Source organism: Lepisma saccharinum, chromosome 6 (assembly GCF_977018435.1).
Source record: "Lepisma saccharinum chromosome 6, izLepSacc3.1, whole genome shotgun sequence".
Taxonomy (NCBI): Eukaryota; Metazoa; Arthropoda; class Insecta; order Zygentoma; family Lepismatidae; genus Lepisma; species Lepisma saccharinum.
Genome location: NC_139234.1, coordinates 91272083 through 91284277, shown reverse-complemented (window position 1 = coordinate 91284277; position 12195 = coordinate 91272083). Strand labels below are relative to the sequence as shown.

Here is a 12195-nt window from a genome sequence, read left to right as displayed (position 1 = left end):
CGCATTATGCTAAACCTTATGGGAAAGTAAACTGTCATTACTTCCGTCAGTTTTCGCACCTTGCCCCCCAATTTTGAAATCCAACCGGCGCCACTGTCAATGACCAATGTAAATCGAAACGTAAATAAAAATGTCAACTTGAATATGAAAAATCGGATCACAATTGATTTCTTATTGTCAGTCCTCTCCTGGTGATTGCATAAATAGTGGTTGATGCATCAAGATAAACAATTTTCAAGCAGAAGTTAATTTTCTGTCTCGGGAAACAACGTCCGAAGCTCAGCTGAAAAATCTAAGTATTTTCCACTCGCAGCAAAATTTCAGAGCAAACTTACTTATGGTTTTCCATGCGATTGTACAGTACTTGGATACATGTTTTCTACGCCTGCTAAAAAAATTCTGAACTCTCAGTGTCACTCACTAAGATTATAGCTATACCAATAAAATTCAATATTTTCACTTCATTTATAAAATCAGAATTCGCAAACTCATCAGGGATGGGACATGAACAACACTGATCCCAAACCACAGATTAGCATGGGATAAGCATGCAACTTTGATGTTGAGTTGGTGTTTAAAGTCCACTTTATGCACAGTAAGGCTAATCGGGACTGGACCTACAGTTTAAAGTGGGATCCGAACCACTATGTGCCTCCACCGGGTATCGAACCCGGGCATGCAACTTTGAATTATGACCCTGAGGAAAAAATCGATTGTTCCCCGAAATTAATATTATAGATAAAAATATTCTCTCCAACTTCAGTTATTAATTAGTCTCTGGAGCATTTTACATACAAAAAATGGATTGTTTAAAATGCTAAAAATATTATTAAACTGTGTGTTTTGCAGCGTTTGAAGAAATGAAAGTAATCAAGTTTGAATTTTATTTTCGTGAATAAACATCTCAGGAATTGTGCAACTTCTGGTGTTACATCAGTGGATTGTTCTTGTTCGCGAGTTATTTCGAATGTGTATGGAGACCATTAGCAAAAGATTTGTGTATTAGATACACAAAATAGTTATTACCATAATAGAAATAAAGCACTTTTGAAGCAAGAAAGCACCTGGAAAGTATGTGATTAATTCACAAAGGTTTTTCCTTTCATTGACCTTGGGCAAGCATGGCACATTTTGTTTTCATACTTCTCCCGGTTACCGCTCGTGTATAAGAGAGTGTTTCGCACTCACCATATGCAAAACCGTTGTCGTTATTCCAGTCCCTTGTCCAAACAGTGTCGTGGCCGCAGGAAGGTGAATTGGGATGTTTCTCTCTTCCTTCTTGTCTGTATTTGTCAAAACAAAGGAACGGTCGATGCTCATATGGCTAGGTATCACTCGAAAGTGAAAACCAAGTCCCTCCTGGCTTCTTACACACACCACCCTTTCGAAAATCACTGGGAATGCTATTGTGCTCGACAATTCTTAGTAGCTTGCATTGTTGCCTCGCATTGAAATACTCATTCGCCTGTTTTCCAGGCAGTGCTCGTGGTTCCTGATAATCCCTGCACATGGTGGTGGATACTGCCAGAGGCGCGGTCGCGACATCAGGTGGCCGTCCGTGGAAGCTCTGCCCCGAAATGGATGATCCGCACTTTCTTCTTCTTCTTCCAATTCGATCTCTGTCCAGCGGCGACCTGGAAGGAGAAATCACAAAAGTCTCAATGAGTTAAATCTTTCAAACCCTGTCCTGCTGATCTGATAATTCTAATTCTGGGCAAGAAATATTATTATTATTTATTTGAAGTAGGTTTTGAAATGGATTCAAACTAAGAGCTTCAAAATCAACTGCTGGTATATTTCACTATCATAATAAATTTAGCCGGCCTCGTGGCGGAGTTGTTAGCACATCGCGCTACAACGCCAAAGGTCTCGGGTTCGAATCCTGGCCTGGGCATGGATGTTTGTGTTCATTCATCAATTTCACCATATCATCACTCATCCCCATCTTCGCAAATTAGCCAAAAGTGGCACAAGAAGCGAAGTAAAATATAGAAAGTCAAACCAAACCATAATAAAATGTAGTAAATGACCGTTCATACAGTCACCGGCAATAAAAATGGGACATCTATATTCTGAAATGCTCTCTTCCCTACAAGGTGTTGTGTGTGTTGCCTAGCTCTACTGCGGTGGTAAAAGTTGCCATTGAAAATTTCCTATTGACATCCACTTATCGCCGTAGAGCTAGGCAACACACACAACGCCTTTACTTGGTGTTCCATTTTTATTGTCGGTGAGTGTACAATAACAAATGTAGAGTTCAGTTCATAGCATAAAAATATATATTCTGATAGCAACATACAATTTCAAACAGAAATAATATAAATAAATAAAAATAAAGTTTTCACATGCTGATTGTACAAATTACAAAGTACGTTAAAGTAATTTTGTTGTAGTATTCGACTAAAGTAGTGTTCATACAACATTCATCAATTTTTTAAAAAATAGTAGCATACACATTCCTTCACGCAAATGATCACCATTGGCGGGAATATAATAGAAGTATAATTTTTTGTAGAGTTTGAGAACTTGAAGATGTTATCCGGTGTTTTATTCTTGACCTTGTGGTATAAAGTTTACGTGCACGAGAATGGTGGGATAAATATAACACAAGTAAAATGTTATTAACATACAATGTTGACATAGGTACAAAAAATACTACAGCGTCTTCAGTAGCCGATGCTAATTTTCATACACAAGAGTTGTGAATATTCTTTTTATACAAGCACATAATGTGCACAAGTAGAAACACCCCAAAATGAGGTGTTAAAATGTTACGAACCTGCTGCAGGCAAAGTATCTGAAACGAGGGGGGTTGGCTACCCCAGGAAAATTTGTAAATATGAGATTAGTGTGCACAACAGTTCTTAAAGATATAAATATTTTATGAAGCAAAATGAACATTCAATTCACACATACAGAGTAGCGCATACTCTATCTACCATTTTGAGTCGGCAACCCAGCCAAATGCAAGTGCACATGTGTGGAGAGTTGGTAGTCAGGCAATTAGTATACCTTGGAGCGTTGGCCCATGCAGACGCGGATTGCGGCCGTGGAAGGCTTCATCCAAACAGGCACCGGGCACTGTGGTGAAACAGTGAAGATCGCCATGCACATGTTCCAGGCACACACAGCATTCTGAGGTGGGTTGGACAGTAGAGAGCCACGGGTAATGTTGTGAACTGTAAGTCGCCGTGAAATATTCGCTATTCCACAGGATATGTTGAGACACGCGTCGAGAGAACCTTCCCGCATCGCCTCGAACAGTGCAGAGGGAGGACATTTAGAGGACGTTATTTTTCATGTACAGGATCAACGAAGTTAAAGGTCTTTTCCACTCTTAAAGCGTGCGCCTTATAAGCTGGCAAGGGAAATGGGTAGCGGGGATTACGCCGCAGACCAACCAGAGAACATCATTGGCGCCGAGACACACTACGCGGGGGGAAAAAAGTACTACGTGAACCTCGTTCTATTGGCTCCTGCGTTTCTTATCGCGCTGGATTGGTCGCTTCCCCGCTCCCCACTTTCCTTGCCAGCATTAGGATCGGCCACCGTAACAGTAGAAAAGAGCTATAGTAATCAGGTGTATTTTATACAGCGTATATTGCTACACTCGTAGGTTAAATTGTATCTTCTGCAAATATGCTGTATAAAGAAACAAACTGCCGGAGTACTAAGTGAAGTGATGCCAATATTATACACTGTATTCAATGCCAATGTATTTTTATTTCATTACCATGTAAAGTTACTATCAGCACTCACCATCTTGGCGTTGTCATTTGAAGTTGGTAGATGCAATATGCGCCACCTTTATTTACATAGAACACACACACGACAAGGAATTACGTGGGCCAGAGCCTAGTTATGCTTCACCTGCGATATTTCCAGGAGGTAGAAGAGCGCACTGGGGTGCTTACCACAAAGATCACTCGCTAATGCCGCGAATACTATTAAACGTGAATGGGCAACAAAATAATAACTGCGAAAACAATAACAATGAAACGAATTACTTGAAAGTGAAAAACACAACGCTGAAATTAGGAAACTCTTAAGCGTGAAGTTAAATAAGTAAGCAGAAATTATGTGCGAGAGCAAAATCCTCTGGTTTGCTAAACACCAGGATGAAGATATATATCCTGAAAAACTATACTCGCAATATTTAAAGTATGAGAAAATATCTTGTAGAAGATACTGTGAAAGGCCGAATATAATTTTCTCTCCTTCCTTTCCCCATATCAGACTGCTTCCAAGCGCCCTGAAACGTCTTCGTCGCTTACCTTGTAAAGTGGAAGTTGTCTCCTCAGATTCGAATCTTGTGACCAGTGGGCTGTGAATACAGATAAGGGAGCAGAGGACGTCGTCCACGTGTGCCAGAAACCAGGAAGCGAAAATCCACTTTCGCGTTGACGAAATGGGTCAGTCAATGTAGACTTGTGGATGTTCACATGTAGCAAACTTAGTGAAAGTGGATTGCATTTCAGAAATAAAGTAATGTATGTAAGTGAAAAATAAACTGAAGCAACACAATCCTTATTAAGTTTGCTGCCAGGAGAACACATGGGTTTAAAAAATAGCAAAGGAAAGAGAAAAAATGTTCTATATTTCATATCGTTTGATCGATTGATAACGTTGCATTTATGCACTTTTGGCTAGTAGAGACGATTGGATAAAATGTAATAACAGAACAAACTATTAGATTATCTCGAGCTTAAACATTAGAAGGGAGACTGGCGATGAAATGTAGTCACCTGCAATAATGACTCACCTAGACCCTGAAATACTTGATTTCCTGTAATGCCTTATGTGCGTTTCCCAACTCTACCGCGACCTATGGCAACCATTAGCAACTTTTCAATAGGAAATTCTGATATCGACATTAAGTTAAGCTACAAAAATAGCACATTGGAGCCAAAGAGGTATTTCAGATTCTAGATGTCATTGACGGTGACTGTCCATAATTCTCCATACCACTTTGTCCATACCACTACCGAGAAGAATATTCCTGCGTGATTAGAAAATAGTTAAATATTTCATTGATTTGGGCTACTTGTAAGCATTATAATGATTCAGAATGCACATTTGCGTCATATGTATATTTAAGGTGAAACCCAAAGCATTCTACGAATCATGGTTGCACACATTCCTATACCTGATACAAATCGTGCCATGGAAATATTGTTGTAAGGCTTAGATCTATGCACAATAATGAATAGAATAAAAATTGTTACACGAACATCATAATTACTAAGGTATGTTTGTTGAATTTTTATTTTGCTGTCCATGATACGTAGATCATTTAGAATTATTACAGTAGAGTAAATATGTACTTCTGACCACAACTTTGATTTCTTGACCAAACGACTACAAAAAGTTGAAAAACTCACTTTCTCTCCCCGTTCCGCGCCTCATTTAGTGCGCTGACGATGTTTCACGGGCGCAAAAAGGCAGTGATGAGTGAAAGATGAGCTCTCATTCTCTCATCCTTCTCATCTTTCTCATCTTTCTCATTGTTCTCTCATTCTCTTTTTATTCTCCTCTCATCCTCTCATGTTTTTTTTATTCTCTCATTTTTTTATTCTCTTATTTTCTTATTTTTTGAAAGATGAGTGCACCTTATCGTAATTTTCCAAGTCTGGGACCAAATGTTTATATATCGTGGCCTACGTAAACCTCTCCTCTCATTCTCTCATTCTCTTATTTTTTGAAAGATGAGTGCACTTTATCGTAATTTTCCAAGTTTGGGACCAAATGTTTATATATTGTGACCTACGTAAACCTCTTCTCTTATCCTCTTATTCTCTCAATCTCTCAATCTCTCAATCTCTCATTCTCTCTACCTTTAGAATATTGTCGTCAACATTAGAGATGAAGTTGGAGTGCTGGAATCAACGGGGCCAAATGTTTATATATATCGTGATCTTCGTAAACCTCTCCTCCCACCTTCTCATCCTCTTATTCTCTTATTTTCTAATCTTTTGAAAGATGAGTGCATCTTATCGTAATTTTCCAAGTCCGGGACCCAAATGTTTATATATATCGTGACCTTCGTAAACCTCTTCTCTCGGGGAGGGAACGATGTACCATACACACACACACACACACACACACACACACACACACACACACACACACACACACACACACACGCGCGCGCGCGCGCGCGCGCGTATGTATTGTGACGCAAACAAACAAACAAACAAAATAATAATTGCTGTTTTTTAGAATACCTGGCCCCTAACCCGCCAGGGTGCGTGGTGCCCAACCCAAAAAGGTTCTAACGGCGAAATCATCACGAGTTTAGATTTGTACTGCGAATGTTGTCAAAAATTTAATCAATGTTGTTTATTCTCGATGCTAGAATCTTACATAGATTATTCTCTAAAACAAAAATCGATAATCCTATGCCAAGCCCCCAAGCTATTCAGGCAATTTCTAATGTTCGCGTGGATAGCGACGCTCGGTAGAATTTTTCCTGTCCCTGTGGAGAAATTGTGTTTCATCGCTCAATGTAACATTTTCATCACGGACCAAACTATCCACAGCAACCCCTCCCCGAACCCATTCACCTTACATCCTTTTTCGCCCGAAGAGATTTTATTTTTTTTCAGCTTTCCCACGGTTCTGAATAAAGAATCTATTATATCCCCGATAACAATAGATTCAGAAGCGGATGCGGCGGAAGCAAACACAGCAGCATCTTCCGCTTTTTGAGTTTTGTGCTGGGAATCGTTTGTTTCACACACCACACCCTGACGGGGCGTGGAATAGAGGCCGAGGGGGGAAATAAACGACAATACATGCATGGGTGGAACTGTCAACGCCCCGTTTATTGTTATTTGTCCCTACAGAATATTGTGCACATCACAAAAATCTTTTGTTGAAAAAAATATGGCATGAATGAATTAGTTAACAAGGGTTTTATTTGCTAGGATATTGACCATAGCCCTCATTGTGTTTTCACCAAAGAGAGTCGCGTGGAGTAGGGAGGAGAGAAGGAGAAAAAAAAAAGAGGAGTTCCTATATAACGTAGTAGTTTCTTCTTTGAACATTATTATCATAGTGAACGTCAATCGTGGCAGTTCAGTATTTTTTAATTTGTTTATCTGGCAGTATACATATATATCATCGTGGAAGTTTTAGTGAGCTACAAGTTTTATTTTGAAGTTTTTCTATCTCTCTTGAAGGGTGAACGTCAATCGTGGGAGTTCAGTATTCTTAATTGTTTGTCTGGCAGTATACATATATATCATCGTGGAAGTTTTAGTGAGCTACAAGTTTTTATTTTGAAGTTTCTCTCCATCTCTGTTGAAAGGTAAGTTTTTATTTTCATGATATATTAATATTTTTGTTTTGCGTCTGACACACACATATTCAGAGGAGCCATAAAAAATTGACACACACTTACATGTCCCATATTTTTTAACCTCCTACAACAGTGCACACACACACACATACATACATACATACATACATACATACATACATACATACATACATACTGTTTGCGTCTAATATATATGTGGAAGGAAAAAATATCTAGCATTTTTTAACTTTTTTTCCTTCTGTTTCAGTGCACTTTCCACTACCATCACCACAACCCCCCCAAAAAATTTCTCTGTGTATATATATAAATAACAGAAGGAAAAAATGGAACCGCAACCAGGTCCCTCCGGTCTTGTGGCATGTCGCAACTGTCGAAAGTTGATTTCTAAACCTAATATTGCTAGGCATTTAAAAAAATGTCGTCTACCAGATCATGATGTCGTAGCCCCGCCGGCAAAGAAATCTCGCACTGATGGGCATGAGGAGGGTACTTAGAATAAAAGTGCACGCATCATGACTTATAAATCTGGAAGCGATGAAAAGTGTGACTCGAGCATCTTCCTCAACAATGTGAAATCTCTGGTAGTCGATAAATTACGTGATTGCCTCGTCAATGTTGCAATTAAAATTCATCTCGTCTTGACCCTGCTGTATGAGAAAGTTGTCTCGTCCGAGTCAAGCACTTTCAGCTTTTACGTAGGGTGTGAAAGCTTACACGATGACAATAACGAGAATCTTGACGAGATAGTGACACGGCTATTTGAGCACTTGACACAAAAACAAGAAGAGTTTGAAGGTAGAGGAAGTGGATGGAGTCTTTGCGGTCACAACCACATGTTAGAACTTCGAGTCTGCAATTTCAAACCATTACGCAGCACTCAAAAAAAAACAAAAAAACAAAAAAAGCAAAATGCAGTGTTGAACATACAAAGTAATGATCAGAAGAGTTTCCTATGGTCTGTCATCGCCGCATTACACCCGGCTAATAATAATAACCCCCAACGTCTGTCCAATTACAGAGGATACGAGGGAAGATACGAGAATATGATGAGAGGAATTTCCTATCCTGTGCCCCTGAATAAGATCAATCAATTTGAAAAAAACTATAGAGAGGAAAAAGGAGAATATATCGATATTTCTGTGTTTGGGGTTGACGATTGCGACAACATTCGTGTGTTAAGACCTGCGAGAAGCCAGAATAATGTAATTCGACTCTTGCTTGTAGATGGTCGTTATAGTTTGATACGAAATTTCTCAGGATTAGTAGGAAGACAGATCAGCAAGCATCACGATAAGATCGAAATTTGCGATCGGTGTTTGAGAATTTTTCGCGGAGGTAAAAAGATGAGAGAACCGCACAAGTGTTTTGGCTCTGTGAATGCAGAACCCGAAGATGTCATGCCGGAACCCGGGACCAAGATGAAATTTCAGAAACACCAGGCTCTTCTCCACCATCCCGTCGTCCTTTATGCCGACTTTGAAAGCTTCCAAGTTCCTATGACGTTTTGCGACCCTGATCCCTCTACCTCAAGCACGACCCAAATTTTTCACCACGAGCCTTGCAGTTTCTCCATCTACGGAGAAAAATTGAATGATGTCATCTTGTATTGCGGACCCGATGCGGCAAAACTTTTTGTTGAGAAGATAGCGGAATGCGCGAGAGAACTTGCACCCAGCCTGAAAGGCTCTTACGTTTCTCCACCTGCTCTCACAACAGAACAACAACAGAGACATGACGCGGCGACAAGATGCGAGGAGTGTAACCAGGCTTTCACCGCCGAAAATTACAAGGTCGTCCACCATAACCACCAGAATGGATTATTTCTAAGCACCATCTGTAATTCGTGCAATCTCAAGATTAAGGAGTCGCATTTTGTTGCCGTGTTTCTGCACTACACGGAGAAGTACGACACACATCTCTTCGTCAAAGAACTCCACAACATAACTTCTCGAATCAGCATCATCCCGAGAACGAGCGAGAAATATATTGTGGTGAGAGTGTGGATCCCTCTCCAAGAAGGAGGAAGCGTGGAAGTGCGAATCCTGGACTCTTACAATTTCCTGTCCTCCAGCCTCGCAAGCCTTGCATCTCAACTTGGCGACGAAGATCTTGTGGCCACCAAGCAAAAATGTTTTTCGGGGAGAGATGAGAATTTGAATCTGTTGCGTCGCAAGGGTGTCTACCCCTACGAGTACGTCAACAATTTCGACAAATTTGACGAGACGGAACTTCCACCCCGGGAGGTATTTTATTCTTCTCTCACGGAGGACGTCTGTTCCGAAGAGGACTACGAACACGCTCGTAGTGTGTGGACGGCATTCAATTGCCAAACTTTTCGCGATTATCACGATCTTTATCTGAAATTGGACGTGACACTTCTGATGGATATTTTCGAATCGTTTCGTAAGAGATGCATCGCGATATACAAGTTGGATCCTGCGTATTTCTTCACCACGCCGGGATTGACTTGGGAATCGATGATGAAATACACCAACGTGGAACTGGGCCTCATCGCAGAGAAGGAACAGTATGCTTTCATGGAGAGTGCGATACGGGGTGGCATCGTCCAATGCCCCCGACGCCATGCTCAAGCAAACAATCCTCATACGCCTGGTTACGATGCATCGAAGCCCAACACCTATATTGTCTACTGGGATGTCAACAACCTGTACGGCCACTCCATGTCCCAGTGCCTTCCCATCAGCGACTACGGGTGGATGACCGAAGAGGAACTCTCCTGCGAAGATTTTCTCAACTGGAGCGAAGATAATGAATGGGGCTGTTTCTTGGAAGTGGATCTCGATTATCCCGAAACGCTTCACAAGAAACATCACGGATTGGCCCTGGCCCCCACCAAGGAGAAGCCACCTGGAGGATCGGAGCCAAAACTCATACTAAGCATGGAGAACAAGCGGAATTATGTTCTGCACTACCGACTCCTCCAATTTTACATAAGTCACGGCTTGCAGTTGAAGAAAGTTCATAGAGGATTGAAGTTCCGACAGAGCAAGTGGCTCGAACCGTACATAGCCGAGAACACGCGCCGCAGAGCACAATCGACATCGCCTGCAGACAAGGATCTGTACAAACTGTTCAATAACGCCATCTACGGCAAGACGATGGAGAACGTGCGTAATTACATCGACGCAACGTTGGTCACGGACGAAAAGAAATTTGAGAAGATCGTCGCGTCACCCTACTTCAAAAACTTCACTATTTTCGACGAGAATCTAGTATTTGTTGAGAGGAACAAGAAGCAAGTGATGCTCAACAAGCCGATTGCCATAGGTGCCACCGTCCTTGAACTATCAAAATTGCACATGTACCAATCGTACTACGATCAGTTTCAACCTTTTTATGGAGATAACATCCAAATATGTTACATTGACACGGATAGCTTCATTTTTCTAATCCAAACACCAAGCCTCGAACATGATCTGACTAAGATGAAGCATCTGTTTGATTTTAGCAACTTACCATCAGGCCATCACTTACATTCGACAGAAAACAAAATGACGATTGGAAAATACAAAGATGAAGCGGCTGGTAATTACAGCAGGGAATTTGCGGGGCTTCGTGCCAAAATGTACTGTGTAAAGATTACAGAAGAAAAAGAGATCAAGAAGGCGAAGGGGGTAGGAAAAATAAGTACCAGCAAATTTAGCATGCAAGACTACAAAGAATGCCTTTTTCATGGTAAAAGGCAACTTAGCACCGATCATCGCATTGCAAGTAAATTGCATGATTTGTACACGACGCGCGTAACCAAGGTCGCATTGGATGGCAGAGACAACAAGTTACGCGTTCTCGATTGTCAAATCCACACGCGAGAGTGGGGGCACTACAATAAAAGCGATAAATGTGACGTGTGTTAACCGTAACCCCATAGTCATGAAGTCCGCTGTGTTTTTGAAGAAGAATGGCAGACGGAGGAAAAGAATAAAAGAGGGAGCCCTCGGGCGATGAAAAATAAGAGTTGAATTTAATGAGCCTCGATTTGGAGCGGGCTTAACAACATAATAACAGGTTGCAACTTTTCATCGCCCGAGGGCTCTCCCTTTTATTCTTTTCCTCCATATGTTTTGAAGAATAGCAAAAAGCACGATGTGTTAAATAACTAACAAGAACAATGAATCTCTTTGGTTTTCGCAAACAAAGCAACATGGACACTGCATCACCAAATTTCAATAACCTCTTACCTTCCGTGTTATCTAAACTCAACGGTTTGTTAATCATTCACCTCAACAGCATTTGGACGGAAATAAATAACGATGTGGGCAAGATGTTTTATGTTTTTAATAACAATTTACATTTCTATGAAATTCCGATCGACGGGAAACTTCAAATCACCGTGAATCCGGAGAACGCAGGCGAAATCAAAATTTCTACCGGCAAGAACATTTTTCGAATCAAGCACGACAAGATACTTTCTAACATGTCGTACGATGTGTCTGCAGGAGATTATCTTTACGTGGAACTCCTCGGAGACTACGACAAACTTATTCCTCTCTTCGTAGAATTACGAATCGTCTATCCTATTATAAATAACCGTTAACCAAAATGCCTAACGATATTTTCGGCAACACCAAGCGTGTAGACCACGCAGAAGAGATTCTCATGTTGGATGTTCGTGTTAAGAAGTTGAGGACTGATTTGATCGCTTTGCAGGAGACCTTAAACAAAAGTTTAGAGTCTGAGTTCGCTACGCTCCAAACGCAATGTCTCGATCCCATTCTGAAAATCGATTCCGAACTGAAAACACTGATAAAAAATTATGTTGACGTACCTTCTTACGACAACATTCAAAATATACAGTTGAGCATGGATTCGCTTCAAAATGATTTGGCCAAATTACAGCAATTTCAATCGAAAAA

General features: G+C 40.8%; 1 protein-coding gene across 1 annotated transcript in view; it reads right to left on the bottom strand.

Moving 5' to 3' along the window:
* Positions 1–1422: 1422 nt before the first annotated feature.
* Positions 1423–12195, bottom strand: part of LOC145989159 (ras-related and estrogen-regulated growth inhibitor-like) — a 232727-nt gene continuing 221954 nt past the window's right edge. Inside the window, exon 6 of the mRNA XM_083124452.1 lies at positions 1423–1634. Coding sequence (XP_082980578.1) covers positions 1423–1634 — 212 coding nt within the window. The remainder of the gene's footprint in view (positions 1635–12195) is intronic.